The following is an 18,124-nucleotide window of genomic DNA, read 5'->3' on the forward strand; positions in this document are numbered from 1 at the left end:
CCGCATCCACGCCCCCACCCACAGCTGCGTGCCCCACCCGATCGTGCGCCCTCAGCCCCAGCAGCACTTACTGAACACTTGCTGTGCCTGAGGCCCAGGCGCTCGCTGCTCACATGTAATTCCCACCACACCCTCAGGATTTTGTCCGTTTTACAGATGGGGAAACGGTGGAACGGCCCAGAGATTCCCATTCTCTCCTCTTCCACTGTCCTCGGAGCATGCATCCCCAGGAGTGGATGGAGCCCTGCCCTGGTCCTGCCTCAGTGTCCCCATTCTGCAGTGAGGGCGTTGGACTGACGGGCTTGAGTGGACAGTCCCCCAGAATCAGCAGGGCCCAGACAGACAGATGGACATGTGGCCCGACACAGGGCCAGCAGGATGGGTGTGAGGGCCGTGGTCAGGGTTGGGCAGGGGCTCCGGGGGTACCCCCTGCCTGCCACCCCCTCTGAAGCCCCAACTAGGGGAGGCCGTTGGGGTTGCCCCACAGCTGGGCGGGCATCCGCACTTCCTCCTTGCACCTTTGGGACCTGAGGGAGCGTGGGGGTCAGAACCGCTCCCCAGGGAGGAGACAGGGGCTTGGGCTGGGGGTCCTGACTCCTCCCGGAGGCATGGAAGCTGACAGTGCCCCTCCTTGCACTCCTTCCCTCTTGGGGTCCCTGTGGCCCCAGCAGAGCAAGACGTGGTCTGTGGGTCTAGGGGCTGGGGTGAGCCCCACTCAGTGGGGGGCAGGAAAGGGACAGAAAAGGTGGTGGGGGCCACAGAACCGTGTGCCCTCCCGAGACCCACAGCAGCATCTGTCTGCCCCCTTCTGTGCTGGAGATTCCTTTTAGCTTCTAAGGCAGGGGCTCTGGCCTGGGGTGATTGTGGGTGTCCTACTGGGTGTGCTCCTGGCTCCAAGGGGGTGGGGTGGGGATGCTGCTCAGCCCCCTGCAGTGCCCCAGAGGCCCCCACAGAGAACGACCCTCTGCCGATGTCTGCAGGGAGAAGTCCAGGTGAAAAGGAGATATATTTTTTAAAGATTTTATTTGTTTATTTGACAGAGAGAGAAAGCATGAGTGGGGAGAAGGGGTGGAGGCAGAGGGAGAAGCAGGCTTCCCGCCGAGCAGGGAGCCCGACGCGGGGCTCGATCCCAGGACCTTGGCATCATGACCTGAGCCGAAGGCAGACGCTTAACGACTGAGCCACCCAGGCGCCCCAATGTATTTATTTCTGAGAAGTTTAAACCTACAGAAACAGAGAGAGGAGCTCACCAAACTTGGGGACAAAAAAAGAAATGTTTTTTAACTCTCATTTTGAAATGATTTCATGGGGCCGAAGTCGGAAGAATTCCCAGGTTTGCGCCCCCAGCTTCCCCTGAAACAAATCAGGACTGCAGGTTGGTCCGGAGTCGGCCTCCTCTGTGGGCCTCCTGCATCCCACCCGGCGTCCCTTGTCTGGTCCGGGACCCCACGTGGCGTCTCCTCCGCTCTGGGACAGCCCCGCGGCCTTTGTGAAGTCCCCTGTGATGTGTGCAGGGAGCTGGCCAGTCGTGCAGGGGCCCTAGTGTGGGGTTTGAAGCGGTCGTGCGTTCTGGGCAGGAGCCCCACAGGCCGACCCTGTGTCTCCTCGGGCATCACCTCCGAGGCCGCTGGGGCCGTGCATCTTCCTGCCGACGGTGCTGACCTTGAGCCCTGGTCGGGCGGCTCCATGAAGTCAGTTTCCCCTTTGGAACGCACTCAGCCTGCGCGCGCAGGGCTGCGTCCCCTCCGTCTGTCCCCCTGCAGACGTTCTGCTCTCGGGACCGGCCACGCCTTCTGTCGGCCTGGCCCCCTGTGTCCTCGCACCTCGGGACGTCCACCTCCGCCAGCGTGGCACCCCACGTGCGCCCGCAGAACCCGCAGGGCCGCGGGGTGCCCAGCCCCACCCGTGCCAGCCAGGCCTCCCTGCCCGTGTCTCGCCTTCCCCACTGGTGAAGTGGGGACGGGGAGAGCACCGCCCTCGGGGCAGTGATGTTTGGAAAGTGCTCCGCCCACGGCGAGGGTGATGTAAGCGCCGAAAGCCACCTCGTCACTCTGGTCACCGTCCCTGTCTCTGTCACCACCCCACCCGGCTCGGCCCCTCCTCATTCCCAGGCTCCTCTCCTGAGAGCAGACATACACCAGCTGCCTGGGCTCAGGTTCTGCTGGGCTCTGTGATCCTGGGCTGGAAATACGGCCTCCTGAGCCTCAGTTTCCCCAGCTGTTAAGTGGGACGATGAGACCAGCCTGACCCCTCGGGGCTTCGGCTACCGAACACACATAGGAGTGTAATGAGTCACTAGCTGATGGATGAACAGATACACACACGGTCCCCACACACGGGAGCGTCCCGCGGCCGCGAGCAGGAGCGAGGAGCCCACACGCGCGGCCCCCGGGGACGGACCCCGAGCCCACGACGCTCGGGGAGGGAACCAGACACCGGAGGCCACACGGGGTGTGCGTCCACGTGGGTGACACGTCCGGAACGGGCTCATCCGCGGACGGGAAGGGGGCTCGTGGGGGCCGGGGGCTGGGGGGGGAGATAAGGGGGTGCCCGCTGATGGAACAGGGTTGCTTTTGGGCTGATGGAATGTTCTGGAATCAGATAGAGGTGGTGGTTGCACAACTTTGTGAATGTACCAAATGCCACCGAAGTGTTAAATGGATGAATTGTATGGAATGTGAAGTGCATTTAAATAAAACTTCACAAAAAATATAGAAAGAGAGAGAGAGAGAGAGAGAAGGGAGGGAGGGAGGGAGAGAAAGGCAGGGCCTGGCCCTCGTGACCCCCCCCAAGTGCTCTGCTCCAGGTGTGGGTCACACCGGGGCCCAGGGGGCAGGCGGCAGCTTGGTAAGGGGGTGGGGAGCCCTGGGGGTGTCCTCCAAGAGCTTGGGCTGGTGGAGGAGGGGAAGTGGGCCTGGAAGCCGTGGCCTCAGCCACCTCCCTCTCCAACTGTGGGTGATGCAACAGGCAACGGCCACGGGGCAGGCCAGTGGGCCAGTGGGGGCCACACAGGCCTCCAGCGGATCTGCCAGCTTCCAGGGGAAGCATGGGAGGCTCAGCCTGTAGTGTGTCTGTCTCCCTTTCTCTTCTCCTTCAAAGAGAAAATTGCTCCTTACTTGTGTCAGTGTTACAGCTCCCAGCTGGGGGATCAGAAGCTCTTGGGCCCCCTCGGGCCTCAGTTTCCCCATCTGAACAATGAGCAGGCAGTGACGTGACCCCTCTTTAGGTCCTGAGCCACTGACCTTCCTCTCTGGGCCTCAGCCTCCTAATCTGTAAAATGGGTTAATGGCAACTCGACTACCCTTGGTGGCCGGTCAGTCTGGCTGAGCCCCGGGGGCTTCTGGGGGTGCTGGGCAGCATTGGGGCACCCAGGTTCAGGACAGGGGGCTGAGGGGCAGCTCTGGGCAGAGGGCTGGCCCCTGAGAGCCCCTGTCCTCGCCTTCATGGTGCAGAAGTCAGTCCCTGAAACCCCGCCGGCAGCCAGGAGAGGACAGAGCTGTGCCGTCTCCTTGTGGGCCCCGAGCTTCGAGGTCTGCGTTTGCCTCAGACCCCAAGTGACCTCCAGCGACTCGGGGTCAGCGGTGCCGGTGCTCGGTGGGGCTCAGAGCACCGCCCGAGTCATGGGCTCCCTCCAGGCACCCACGGTGGATTGCTCCTCTTTAACTTCCTATCACATTTTTAAATTTCACTTCTACCCTCCTACGGTTCAGCTGCCTAAACATGCATAAAAAGTCCCTGCAGGAGGGGCGGCTGGGGGGCTCGGGCAGCTGAGCGGCCAACTCTTGATTTTGGCTCAGGTCATGATCTCAGGGTTGAGATCTCGGGGGCCTGGGATCGAGCCCCATGTCGTCGGGCTCCGTGCGGCGTCTGCTGGAGATTCTCTCTCTCCCTCTGCACCTCCCCCGGCTCGCTCACTCACACTTTCTCTAAAATGATAAATAAATAAATCTGAAAAAGAAAAAAAGTCCCTGCTGGAAAGTCTCTGTGCATCCCCGCCCAGCTGAGCCGCCGTGTTCGCGGGCTTCTGGGGACACCAGCCGCCCAGCGACAGGTGTCTCCCCCTCCACACGCCCTGTCCCTGCAGCGCGCTTTCCGCGTCACCACCGTCCCATGGAGACCCCGCGGGGGGGGTGGTCCGACGAGCCCGGACCTTCTCCCCGGCTGTGCCACGTTCCCGTGGCGGGTGCGTTCCGTGGTCTCCTGCTGGGGACACTGGACTGTGTACGCGGCCGCCCACACTGCTGGTTCTGACGGCAGCTCTCGGCACATCCGCTCGCCAGGAGGCAGGGTCTCCGGAGGCTGGCTCACGTCTCTCGAACCACAGTGAGGCGAGGGCGTCCCCACCTGCTCAAGAGCCTTTTGGGGTTCTTTGCTGTGAGCTGTCTGTTTACACCTTTAGCTGCTACCGGTTGTTTCCGTAATGACTGTAGACCCTCCTTATGGGTTAGAGTTATTGTCACAGTCTGTTTTCTGTTATTAAGTATATATGCGGTAGGTATGTAAATATATAGTCCTTTATAATAACTATGTATTGTTTAACTTGTCTTCTGTTTCTGAGAGTGCACACACACGTGCCAGTGGGGAAGGCAGAGGCAGAGGGAGAAGCAAGCTCCCCACTGAGCAGGGAGCCCCATGCGGGGCTCGATCCCACAACTCTGCGATCACAACCTGAGCCGAAACCAAGAGCCAGACGCTTAACCCACTGAGCCACCTAGGCGCCCCTTATTTATCTTAATAACGTTTTATTTAGCTTAATAAACTACAATACATAGTATATAATCATACCCATTACATGTTGTATACATTATTTTCCACATTATTTATTATTTAATATGTATATTTTAGCCCTTTCTATGTCAGGCACACACCCTTCTGGGACTCCAGGGGCAAATAGTCTTTCACCAGTTCCTTGTGTGTCTTCTGACTTTGCGGTTCAATATATTCTCAGCCGAAATGAGAGGAGACCAAGGGCAATCTCACAGATCTGGGATGGGTGCTCACGCCGGCTGTGTGACCTCAGGTGAGTCACCCAGCCTCTCTGAGCCTTGGTGGGAGGGGAACACAGCCCCTGGGGCTGGAGGCCACTGGCGCCCCACCCGCCCAGCAAAGCCCAAGTCTGGAGAGAATGGATTATCTATTAGGGTTGCAGCCTCGGGGGCCAAGGGCAGGGAGGCCCAGGGTGTGGGAGGTGGGAGGAGTGATGGCTGGGGCTGGGCTCCCCGGAGGTCACGGCACCCATCCCCCCAGGCTTGTCCGCTCCGACAGGGAGTCGAGAACAGGATGGGAAGAGTGCCGCTCCAGGGAAGCCGTCGGAGCTCCTGCCACAAGGCCCTGGGCAGAAGGAGGCCATGCCAGGAGCCAGGCCGTTACAGACAAGGAGGGTGCCCCCGTCTCCCTGAGCCAGGACACCCCCGGGCCCAGCTCCCCTACTCCACTCCCACCCCCGAACCACTGACCTGGCAAGTGCTCTGACAACTTGAGCCTTCCTCCTGCAACCCACAAATCTTGTTCCAACCCCAGGCCCTTTGCACATGCAGGTCCCTGTCTCTGCATGCTTACCCCCACTTTTCCTGATTGACTCCTACTTGAAGTTTGGGTCCCAGATGCCTCTAGGAATTCCCTGATGCTTCTAGCTGGGTCAGGAGCCATGCCACACAAGGCAACCACGGCATCCCGTGTACGCCTGTTCTGTTGGTTTGTTGGGTTTGGTGCCGGGTGGGACACCAGTCCACAACCCCTGGCTGAGGACGCACAGCTCTACCTTGATCCCCGTCTGACTCCCCCCCACCCATGGGGTCTCAGAGCTCCACAAGGGCAGGCCTTGCTCTGTCTTGTTCCTCACGGTCTCCAGCGACCCCACGGCGCTTGACACGTGGTGTTTAATAAATACTGTTTCTCACGCTGTTAAAACGCTCCAATGTAGAGACATCTAATTCCAATTCCACACTCGACCCTGGGGCCTCGTCCTGGACCAGCTTTCTTCCAGCGTGAGGAGGCCCGCCAGATCCGGGCATGGCCTGTCGCTGGCAGATACCGGCCAGGTGGGCGAGGACGTCAGCCCACACACTGCTGGGGCAACCCTGGTCCGATGGGGTCACGGTGGCGTGGAGGACGCTGGGAGGCAGGAGGGGCATCCCCCCCCGCCACCTGGCAGCCAGTGCCCGCTCTCCCACGGGCAGTCTGCGGGGCAGTGGTACCTGTGCCCCGGTGGAGGCTAGCATCACGGTCCAGTGGATGGGGAAACCAAGTCAGGAGAGGGCAGAGCCGGGGCCCAGCCAGAGCCCGAGCTTCACAACATGAATCTCAGTCTGTAGAGAGATTCAGGTTCCAATCCCAGCCTGGACAGTAACCTGCCACGGATCCTGACCACGGAGTTCCTCTGCCACGGAAGGTGAGGCATGGTCTATCCCGCGACCGAGGACCGGTTCTGAACTCAGGTCTAGAGAATCAATCCTCGGGAGCCAGGGGAGGGTGGGAAAGGGAAGGGGGCTTTATTTGGGAAGCGGGCAACCCGGGAAGAGGTGGACAGAGGCCCCAGAGGCCACCCTTGTCAAGGTGGTGCTGCACGCAGCAGGTGCCAGCCGGGGCGGGCCGTTGTGTGCCGGTGGGCATGACCCTGACCGGACTCGCTGGCATCCCGGGAAGCGGTTTCCGAATGCGGGCGGGCCTTATCTTCCGGCAAAGTCGGGCCTTCACTCCTCAAGGCCGGCGGTCGGCAGAGCTCAAGCGGGTTAGCTCCGCTACGACCGAGGACTTGGGTCCGCAAGCAGGGAGCGCGCAGGCTGACAGGGGGTGCTGATACCAGTCCCCGCCGGCTGCCGGCCGCGGGGTGAGCCAGCGCTGGAGTGGGGGCGGGGGGGGGGCCTGCCCGGGAGACGCAGGCCACACAGGAAGGTACCATTCCCCCAGAGCAACCGTAAAAATGTCACAACCGTGGCCGCCGGCGTCAGTAAAGATGTGGGGACGTGGGCAGTCTCTAATTCTGCTGTGGGGGCCGACGGCCCCACTGGTGTGCCTGCCCCAGAGAGGTTTGTGAGGCACAACGTGCACAAGAGTTCACCGTGGCCCTGTCAGACTGCAAACACCTGGAACAGGTGTCCAGCCGCAGAAGGCCGGCCAGCTGGGCCGCCCACGGGCTCCTCTCTCCCGCAGCACCCCCCTCGTGTTGCCACTGCCCCCACCTGCAGGAGCAGGTCCTTCAGCGTCACGGCCTCTGCTGTGGCTCCCGGTGGAGACTGGCCTTCCCCAGCAGGAACGCCGGAGGGGGCGACCCCTGACCTTCCACACCCACCCCAGACCGGGTGCCGGATCTCCTTCTGCCTCCAGATGAGGAGATGGAGGAGACCCTTCCCCCCCACCTCCCTCCTCCCCCTCACCGAATGACCACCGTCCCAGAAGCAGGAAATGAGCAAGGATCCAGCCTCCCCCCGCCCAGAAGTGAGCCCCCTTAGCCTGAATGGAGGCCAGCAAGGCTCCGACGTCCCCTCGCTGCTGGGGGGGGGGCACACCTCAGCCTCAGCCCCACCCCTGGGAAGACCCCTGGCCTCCCCTTCCCACCAGGTCCAGGACCATTCGGGCAGGTCTGGGTGTGTGGCTGGGCCCGTGGCTTTCCCTCTCTGAGTCCAGGGGAGCGGGGGCTGGGGCCTTCTGGTCCCTCCCACCTGGGCCTCCTTCCTGAAGCTGGACCCCCAGCACAGACTGGGATGCCTGGCCAGGGGCGGGCACTCGCTGGCCCCGCAGGTCGCCCGCAAGCCAGCCAGCAGGGCCAGGTGTCTGCATGTTGGCCTGGTGGGGTGGGCTGGGACCGCTGGGGAGTTGGCAGCCGCCCCTGCCCAGGCGCACCCCCTCCCCCAGGCATGGCAGCAGCCCCTCCCAGCGGGAAAACAGGATGCTGCCCAAGTCCTCCACCACCAACTGCTCCCAGGGCCTGCCTGGACTCCTCCAACTGCCCTGCCCCATGCCTCAGTTTCCCCCTCTGTAAAATGAGCCCCCGCTCCAGGGGTGGGTGAGGGTGGGTGATATTCACTGTTGCTAAGACCCAGCACACGACACCAAACACAGTAGCAAGATTGTTAACGCCACTCATAATGCTGGCTTAGGCCTCAGTTTCCCCAGCCTGAGCGGGGGGGGGGGGCCCGTGGAGGCAGCAGGCCAGGGAGGGCGTCCTCCTGGCTCTGGACTGTGTGCTTCACTACTTTCTACTTTTCTCACCATTTCGTGGGGATGTGAGTCACCCATTTCAAGTGTGCACTGCAGGGGTGTTTAGGGCCTTCACAGAGTCCTACAACCACCACCATGCTAGTTTTAAAACACCCCAACACCCCAAAAAGAAACCTCCTGACCATTAGTGGCCCCTCCCCCGCCCCCAGCCTCTTCCTGTCCGTGGATGAGCCTGGTTTGGACGTGTCTCGCACATGGACTCACACCCCGCGTGGCCTTCTGTGACCAGCTCTTCAAGGAGCATCCTACAGGAGTTTTTATCTGGGAACCTGGGTGGGTCCTCACCTGCCCTCAGTTTGTGTATCTGTGAAGTGGGTAGGAGCAGCCGGAGACGTGGGGGGGGTGCGGAAGTGGCCTCCCCTCCCCCATCTCTCAGCAGGGTCTTCAGAGGTCTGAGACATCCAGGACCCGGCAAGAGATAGGGACCAAGGGGAAGAGAAAAGCAAGACTGGGTATTCGGAGTATATAAAGAACTCTCAGGCCTAACAACAGAAAGACAAATGGTCCAGTCTCAAAACGGGCAAAGAAGCTGAGTGGACACTCCCCAAAGACAGGATGAAGATGGGCAACACGCCATGAAACGACGCCGGAAATCGTGAGTCGCTGGGGAAGTGCAGACGGGCCAGAGACACCGCTCCATGCCCACTAGGACAGCTCCAAGGAGAGACCACGGAACCAGGGGGTGTGGGGAAATCGGAGCCTGCGGCACTGCTGGGGGGTGCGAGCCGGGGCCACGCTGAGGGAAACAGTCTGGCTGTTCCTCAGAAAGTCCTGCAGAGAGTCCCACTCCTGAGCAGGTGCATGCCCAGCAACGCAGGTAAATACGCACCACAGATGTTCGCAGCAGTCAGAAGGGTGGAAATAGCCCCAAACGTCCATAAACTTGTGAACAGATACACACTCAGTCCACCACACGTGGGAGCGAGCAGGAGCGAGGCGCCCACGCGCGCGGCCCCGGGGACGGACCCCGAGCCCACGACGCTCAGGGAGGGAGCCAGACCACACGGGGTGTGCGTCCACGTGGGTGACACGTCCGGAACAGGCTCATCCGCGGACGGGAAGGGGGCTCGCGGGGGCCGGGGCTGGGGGAGGGGCTGGGAGGGGTGACGGCTGATGGGACCAGGTTTGTTTGGAGAGATGGAATGTTCTGGAACTAGACTGTGGTGGTGATGGTTCCACAACTCTGTGAAGATATTAAAAGACCATTGCATGGCACAGTTTAACGAACAGCTCATTTTTTTTTTTAAGATTTTATTTATTTATTTGACAGAGAGAGACACAGCGAGAGCAGGAACACAAGCGGGGGGAGCGGGAGAGGAAGAAGCAGGCTTCCCGCCGAGCAGGGAGCCCGACGCGGGGCTCGATCCCAGGACCCCGGGACCATGACCTGAGCCGAAGGCAGACGCTTCACGACTGAGCCACCCAGACGCCCCCAAACAGCTCATTTTTAAAAAAAGATTTTATTTATTTATTTGAGAGTGAGAGAAAGAGAGCATGAGCGCATGAGCGGGGGGAGGGGCAGAGCGAGAAGCAGACTCCCCGCGGAGCAGGGAGCCCCACGCGGGGCTCAATCCCAGGACCTGAGATCATGACATGAGCCGAAGGCAGACACTTATCCGATGGAGCCACCCAGGCGCCCCTTAAAACAGCTAATTTTTAAAAATGGGATTGATTTCCAAGGTGACACTGAGAGGTTGGGAAGGGTGGTGGTTCCCCCATGCCTCAGGGACACCAGTGTGTGTCTGGGGCTGTGGAGGGCTCTTCCCTCCCATGGGCAGCTCCGGGTGGTTTGGGTGGAATGCTGGGGTCCTGGGGGCTTGGGCCTGGTCCTCATGGAGCCTCATGGTGCAGTGGCTCTGTGTCCCGGGGACCTCTGCCTCAGTCCAGTGCCCTCATGCCTGCTTCCCCTCCTGATCCCGTCCACCCTTTCCTCTCCCATGGACCAGGCCAGAGCACAGCGGGAGAAAGGACTGGCTCTGGAGACCCAGCTCCATCCCTTCCCACTTGGGTGACTTCAGGGTCCCTGCTCACACCTGCTGCCTCATCAATCCCTCAAGAGCTGTGGTGAGTGAATTAATATGGGTATGTTTTTGAGCAGCACCCAGTGTGCTCAACCCCTCTTTCCTGCTCTAAACTCCCCCATGGCTCTCTAGTGTCCCAGACTCAAGTCCAGGCTCCCCAGCTGGGCAATGTGCCACCACAGCCAGGCCCTGCTGCACCTCCATCACCAGGGACCCCTCACCTGGAGGAAGGACCTCCACCCGGACCCTTAGATTCCCCCACACCCTCTCCCAGAACCCCACGATGTCAGGAGGGTCCCCCAGGATAAGCCTTCCTGCTCCTGCCCCCAGGAAGCACCCAAGAGGGATTGCCCCATTTTCCCCTTCTCCTCCTACTTTTGGAGGGCTGTTTGTGGTCACCTTTCAACACCAGGATTCCCAACCGCCGCCCTGAGGCCACCCCTGGCTGGCAGAGGAAACCAAGGCCCACACGGAGGTTTTGGGGAGGTGGGACAGCCAGCTGGGTGCAGCACTTGTCATGCCCATTTACAGGGGAGGAAACTGAGGCCCCAGTGGGATTTGAACCTTCTGGAATTCAGTCTTCACCACACAGACCTTCGTCTTGGAAAACGCACGGAGCTCTTTTAAAAACAGGAAGGGTCCAAGCCAGGATGGGGAGGGGGTCTACGTGGCTGAATAGAAATGAAGACCAGGGGTGACAAACAGTAGGCGCTCAGTTAATGCAGCCCCCACCCCCTGCTCCGATGAGACGCTCAGTTAACCCCAGGATTGGTAATCAGGGTCCGTCCCACTTCCCAGTGGCTCCCCAGTGACTCTACAGGGCCGAACATACAGCGGGTATTCAAGAGATGGCGAATAAACGAGCCGAATAAAGTCCTGTCGTTTGGGGCCTGGCGACCTTGGACAGTGATTTAAGTTCTCTGGGCCTCAGTTTCCCCATTCATAAAATGAAGGGTCAGCCAGTGCGTACTCCCCATGGGTGTGTGTGGTAAGGAGGAAACACCCATCAACAGCAAGCACTGCCTAGGTGCGCATCGCGTATTCACCAGGAGGACCATACCCGCCGCCCCCGCATCCCGGGGCATCCTGCCGTGCGCCCGGCCGGCTGGGAGCCTGGCGAGGGGCCTGCAGATCCGTGGAGCCGAGGGCAGACCTCGGGTGGGCGCACGGGGCGGGAGGGGGCACGGTAGGGAGCCAGGGCAAGCCCCCCCAGCCTCTTTTGTCTCCAGACAGCGCCGGCGCTCGGGGCCCTCGCCATGAAAACGTGCGCCGCCCAGCGGCGGGCCCCAGGGAGGGGACAGAGACCGGGCGTGGGGCGGGCAGAGACAGGGGGAGACCGGGGGAGACACAGGGATAGCCAGGGACCCAGGGACCCAGAGACCCCGCCCCGCGCCCAGCGTCGATGGGGCTCCCGAGGCCGACGCGAGGGGCCCGGGAGGGGAGGGGAGCGCCGACCCCGGCCCCAGCCCGCCACTACGGGGACCCGAGACCCCAGACGGAGGAGGCGGGGGCCCGGCGCGCACTCAGCGCACGCCCCGGGAAGCGGCCCGGCGACGGACGCGCGCGGCGCCCCCGACGCGCCGAGACAAAGAGCCCCCGCCCCTCGCGCCGCACGTAGGCCGTCGCGGGCGCGGGGTCTCGGGCCGGGCGGGGCCCCCTCCCCTCCCCTCCCCGCCCTCCCGTTCGCGGTTCCCCTCCGCCCCGGCGGGGGAAGGGCCGCGCTTTGTGCTCCGCCGCGCCGCAGCCCCCGCCCGGCGCGGCCGCCGACTCCGCCCTCCGAGCGCCCGCGCGCCAGGTGAGGGGCCTGCGGGCGGAGGGCCCGGGCCGCACCCCTTTTCCCGCCGCCGGGACCCTCCTTTCCCCCCCTCCCGGGGGCCCCCGCCCTGAGGCGGGGAGCGGCCCCGGCCCGGGGACTCCTAAATCAGGCCGGCCCCGCCCTCTACTGGGCCCCTCCCGACCCCCCATCTGGGGTGTGTGGGGGTGCCCGGCAGCTGGATTGTTTGGCAGGGCCGCAGTGCGCGGGGGGAGGCCGCGGGGACACCCCTCTCCCCCCAGCCTCAGTTTCCCCGGGCGGTTCTGGCATATCTTTGCCCTCCCCTCCCCCGCAGGCGCTGGGCACCGGGTCCCCCCAGGGCTCAGACTGCGCCTCCCCTCCTCCAGCGCGTCTTTGTCCCCTCCAACCACGGCCTGTGGAGCCCGCGGCACCATGATAGCGACCAAGGAGAAGAATAAAACCCCAAAGGACAGCATGACGCTTCTTCCCTGCTTCTACTTCGTGGAGGTGAGTGGGGGGGGCGGGGGCGTCGCACCGGTGGGGGCGGGGCAAAGGCCTCTGTCCCACGCGCCCTCGGGGACCTCTACGCTGGACGGGGATGGGCACAGCTCCGGTCGGCCGCAGGTAGGGGCACAGCCAGGGCGCCTGGGTGTGGGGGTCAGAGGAATCGGGCTGTGCAGGGTGAGTAGGAGTTCGAGAGGCACAGAAGGGCGTTCTGGCCCAAGGAAACAGACGGGGCAAATTCTGGGAATTGGGACATTCACACTGCGGTACAGGTCACCTGGAGGGGCTGGAGCAAGGCGCTGGGGCTGGGAGAGGTTTGGGATGCAGGGTCTTCCTCCAGCACGTGGGCTATGAAGCATCAGGGTCTAAGTTCAGATCCCTCCTCTGCTAATGGAGGAGGCTGGGGCGAGTCCCATAAGCCTCTGAGAACAGGCCTGGCACACAGTGAGGGCTTTATGAATGTTTAAAAGAATAGAATTTAAAGGCAGTCACCTGACACATGCTCAGTGCTGATGGTGGCACAGGGTGATATTTATCCATCCTTGGATACGTCCTGTGGCCACAGTCTCCCCCGCTGCACCTGCCACAAAAACCCCACTCCACGGAGGGGTCCAGGCAGGGTGTAGGTGGATGAGCGGGGGGTCCCCCTTCCTGAGCAAATCGCGCCCCCCCACGTACAGGGTCCCAGAGCCAGTGGCTCACCCCCAGGCCAGGGGGTCCCTCCACTAGGAGCCAAGCATCTGATTGTTTTCAGATTTGCATTCAAATCCCCATCCTAATAGGTTGTATCTTCTCAGGGTCCCTGCAGACCCGCTCCCTCCCTGCGGTCCTCCTCACCCCCTGCACCCTCCAGAAAGCGTTCCACACACCCACTCACATCTGTCAGACGTGCAGCCCTTCCCCAACACCTTCTTTTTTTTTTTTTTTAAGATTTTATTTATTATTCATTTGACAGAGAGACACACAGCGAGAGAGGGAACACAAGCAGGGGGAGAGAGAAGGAGAAGCAGGCTTCCCGCAGAGCAGGGAGCCCGATGCGGGGCTCGATCCCAGGACCCCCAACACCTTTATAGACAAGTTTCTGCCCTTGGCTTTTTCCCAGGGGAGCTCTCAGCTTCCCTCTGACCCACCCCTTTGCAGGGCCGTGTAGTACCCCAGCTCCGAGTCACCACCCCAGGTAGCTGCATATTCAGGGGTTGTCGCGGATGTTCCTGTAGGGAAAGCCCTTTGGTCTGCCAAGCCTGAGCTTATCTGCAGATCACATCCCTGGGGACAGACCCCAAATTGCCCCCTGTGGAGGCCAGACTTTTACGGGGCACCCGTGCCCGTTTACTGCCTGGCACCAGCACCGTGTGCTAGCAGAGCTCTGGAGCTAGTCCGATGGGTGCAAGGTTGTGTGTCTGCTCTAGTTTGCTTTTCTCTTATTGTGAGTCTTACATAAATGTGTTTACACACACACATTAAGTATGTGGGCAGGACGTCATGATCGTGGGTCATTTTCCTGGGGGCCTGCCTGATATGCTCCTTGGTTTCTGGGTAAGGGTCTCCAGATGCAAGGAGAAGTGGGTGGCACAGAGAGACCCTCTGGGGGTGGTGGGCTCCAGAGTGGGCCCCCGCCAGCAGGTGTTTCCGGCTGGGAGGAGGTGGGGGCAGAGGGCAGGAGTGGGGAGTCAGGCAGGCGTTGCAGCCTGGAAGCTTGGAAAGCCATGAGGGCCTCAGCAGAGAAGGACACTTCCAAGGACCCTCTTGCCCAGGCCCCGCTGAAAACCCTGTCCACTGCCTGACGTGGTCAGGCCGCCCCAGCCCACTTGTGCTCATGGTCACGGAGAAGGGAATAACTGGAGCTAGTAATCACTAAAGGCTCTGCGTGTGCTGGGCACTGCGTAGGCACCTTCTGTATGCTTATTCATCCAGTTCTACTTTGAAGCCCTGGGACGTGGTGACTCTCGTTCCTGTTTTCAGCTGAGGAAACTGAGGCACAGGGGAGTGGTGGAGCCAGGATTCGAGTCCAGCAGACTCGAAGGGGACCCCTTCGCTCCACTGCCTTGGGCCTCATTCCTGCATGCAGCAGGCCCTCAATAAGCGCTCCTTGGACTAGAGCCCAGCTTCTACAAGCCCACCTTTGGCATTTTCCCCTCTGGGGACCCCCGGTCAGGGCAGGAGGGAGGGCCGAGGCCCCCCCTTAAAGTGCCGTTCAAGGCAGCAGTGAAGAGGGAGGCCTCTCGTGGCTCGTGGGCTTCATCTGCGTCTGGGGCCCCGTCCATGAACTGGAGAGGGGGACCTCCTGAGGCAGCCAGCCCCCCAGGCGCCTGCATACTCTGGTCCCCATGGTGCCAGCCCCAGCCTGGCCCCTGTGGATGTTCCGTGGCGCAGAAGGGAAGGTGTAGGACGCTGGGGGAGTCCACGACCGGCAGAAGGTCCCACTCAAATCTGAGCTCAGTGGCCGCTCGAGGCCCGAGTGAGGGAAGGATGGCGCCCGGACGGCCAGACCGCAGCCTGGGTGGTGGACGGGAGGCTCGGTGAGCAAGGGTGGGGTGACCCTGGCTGCTGCCCTCCTGCAGCTTCCCATAGTGGCGTCCTCTGTCGTGTCCCTCTACTTCCTGGAGCTGACCGATCTCTTCAAGCCGGCCAAGGTGGGTTTCCAGTGCTATGACCGCACGCTCTCCATGCCCTACGTGGAGACCAACGAGGAGCTCATTCCGCTGCTCATGCTGCTCAGCCTGGCCTTTGCGGCCCCTGCGGCCTCGGTGAGTCCTGGGTGCCGGGGGGCCTGGGCTGGCCTGTGGGCACCCCCCTGGCCGGGAGCCTGGCTGAACGCCTCCCTGTCGGGCAGATCATGGTCGGCGAGGGCATGCTGTATTGTCTGCAGTCCCGGCTGTGGGGCCGCGGCGGGGGCCCAGGCGGGGCCGAGGGCAGCATCAACGCGGGGGGCTGCAGCTTTAACTCCTTCCTGCGGCGCACGGTGCGGTTTGTGGGTGAGTTCGCCAGAGGGCACCCCCCCACGCCCTCCGTGTGCACGCGCCCGGCTCCCCTCCCCAGCCCTGACCCCGCTGCCCCGCAGGCGTCCACGTGTTCGGCCTGTGCGCCACCGCCCTGGTGACCGACGTCATCCAGCTGGCCACCGGCTACCATGCGCCCTTCTTCCTGACGGTCTGCAAGCCCAACTACACGCTGCTGGGCACGTCGTGTGAGGCCAACCCCTACATCACCCAGGACATCTGCTCCGGCCACGACGCCCACGCCATCCTGTCTGCACGGTGAGCTGGCCCCCACCCAGCCGTGCAGGGCGGGGGTCGGAGGCCCCGAGGGGGGTGGAGCCCGCCCGCTCACCTGCCCCGTCTTACAGGAAGACCTTCCCGTCGCAGCACGCCACGCTGTCCGCCTTCGCTGCGGTCTACGTGTCGGTGAGTCCTGGCCCACCCCGAGCCCGGCCGCCGGCGGGGGACCACGCTCTGACCCGCCCCGCCCTGTCCCCAGATGTACTTCAACTCGGTCATCTCGGACACCACCAAGCTGCTCAAGCCCGTCCTGGTGTTCGCCTTTGCCATCGCGGCGGGCGTCTGCGGCCTCACCCAGATCACACAGTACCGCAGCCACCCGGTGGACGTCTACGCGGGCTTCCTCATCGGGGCTGGCATCGCCGCCTACCTGGTGAGGGGGCGGGGGAGGCCGGCCCCCGGTGGGAGGTCCGAGGGCGGAGGCCGGCCCCCAGGGGGAGGTCCGAGGGCGGAGGCCGGCCCCCAGGGGGAGGTCCGAGGGCGGAGGCCGGCCCCCAGGGGGAGGTCTGAGGGCAGAGGCCGGCCCCCAGGGGGAGGTCCGAGGGGGTAGGCCTGGCCCTACCCTGGGGGGACCCCGGTGAGTCTCCTCCCTTGGAATGCTGGAGTCAGAATCTCATGGGCTCAGACTTGCCAAATGTTTAGAGCCTGAGTGGCCTGACCAGAGCTTGCCCCATTGGGAAAAGAGTGGGACTCTGTCCTCTGATTCTGCACCGAGGGCCAGGCTTACCCCCTCGGACCGCCTTGGCAGGTCTGTTGCATGGTGAGAACCCTGGTCTTCAGCCCTTGCCTCACCCCCAGGCCTGCCACGCTGTGGGAAACTTCCAGGCCCCGACTGCAGAGAAGCCGACGGCGCTGGCCCCTGCCAAGGATGCGCTTCGGGCTCTGACCCAGCGGGGCCACGACTCCGTGTACCAGCAGAACAAGTCCGTGAGCACTGACGAGCTGGGCCCGCCGGGGCGGCTGGAAGGTGTGCCCCGGCCCGTAGCCAGAGAGAAGACCTCACTGGGCAGCCTGAAGCGGGCCAGTGTGGACGTGGACTTGCTGGCCCCGCGCAGCCCCATGGGCAAGGAGAACATGGTCACTTTCAGCCACACGCTGCCCCGCGTCAGCACGCCCTCCCTGGACGACCCTGCTCGCCGCCACATGACCATCCACGTGCCCCTCGACGCCTCCCGCTCCAAGCAGCTCATCAGCGAGTGGAAGCAGAAGTCGCTGGAGGGCCGTGGCCTGGGGCTGCCCGACGAGGCCAGCCCCGGGCACCTGCGGGCACCTGCGGAGCCCATGGCGGAGGAGGAGGAAGAGGAGGAGGAGGAGGAGGAGGAGGAGGAGGAAGAGGAGGAGGAGGAGGGCGAGGAAGGGGGTCCAGCCCCACCCTCACTCTACCCCACCGTCCAGGCCCGGCCGGGGCTGGGGCCTCGGGTCATTCTCCCGCCGCGAGCCGGGCCCCAGCCGCTGGTGCACATCCCTGAGGAGGGGGCGCAGGCGGCCGCAGGCCTGTCTCCCAAAAGCAGTGCGGCTGTGCGGGCCAAGTGGCTCATGATGGCAGAGAAGAGCGGGGTGGCGGCGGCCGCGGCGGCAGCAGCAGCAGCCGCCTCCGCACAACCCCGCGTGGCCAACCCCCCGCGGCTGCTGCAGGTGATCGCCATGTCCAAGGCGCCGGGCGGGCCTGGCCCCAAGGTGGCGGAGACCGCCTCGTCCTCCAGCGCCAGCTCCGATTCCTCGCAGTACCGCTCGCCGTCGGACCGCGACTCGGCCAGCATCGTCACCATCGACGCGCACGCGCCCCACCATCCCGTGGTCCACCTGTCCGCGGGTAACGGGCCCTGGGAGTGGAAGACGGCCGGCGGCGCGGCCAAGGGGGTGGAGGGCGAGGGCGGCTACGAGCTGGGGGACCTCGCCCGCGGCTTCCGCGGGGGGCCCAAGCCGCCAGGTGTGTCCCCCGGCTCGTCCATCAGCGACGTGGACCAAGAGGAGCCGCGGTTCGGGGCCGTGGCCACGGTCAACCTGGCCACCGGCGAGGGGCTGCCCCCGCTGAGCGTGACTGATGGCACGCTGGGGCCGGCCAGCCGCGAGTCCACGCTGAGGCGCAAAGCCAGCGGCCTGGTGCTGGGCGAGCGCGAGGCCGCAGGCGAGGCCGAGGCCGAGGCCTACTACCGCAAGATGCAGGCGGCCCGGAGGTTCAAGGACTGATGGGGGACTGGGAGGCCGCATGGGGGTGCAGGTGGAGGCCATTGGGCGGGAGGGGGCGGGAGCGGGGGGGGGGGGGAACTTCACGATCGTACAATAAAAGGTTGATACCGGCTGGAGTCCTATCTATGAGTCACTGG

At 63.3% G+C, this 18,124-nt stretch overlaps 1 protein-coding gene across 1 annotated transcript; it reads left to right on the forward strand.

The window, feature by feature from the left end:
• Positions 1-11,957: 11,957 nt before the first annotated feature.
• Positions 11,958-18,021, forward strand: PLPPR3 (phospholipid phosphatase related 3). The gene is given in 8 exon segments (XM_073887200.1): positions 11,958-12,036; positions 12,350-12,522; positions 15,081-15,266; positions 15,353-15,494; positions 15,581-15,776; positions 15,866-15,979; positions 15,981-16,170; positions 16,596-18,021. Coding segments are annotated over 7 exon segments (2,295 nt in total). The 5' UTR covers positions 11,958-12,036; positions 12,350-12,447; the 3' UTR covers positions 17,988-18,021.
• The last annotated feature ends 103 nt before the right edge of the window (positions 18,022-18,124 follow it).

This window comes from Callorhinus ursinus, unplaced genomic scaffold (assembly GCF_003265705.2).
Source record: "Callorhinus ursinus isolate GAN/ISIS: 27379988/994484 unplaced genomic scaffold, GSC_fseal_2.0 scaffold77, whole genome shotgun sequence".
NCBI classification, from domain to species: domain Eukaryota; kingdom Metazoa; phylum Chordata; class Mammalia; order Carnivora; family Otariidae; genus Callorhinus; species Callorhinus ursinus.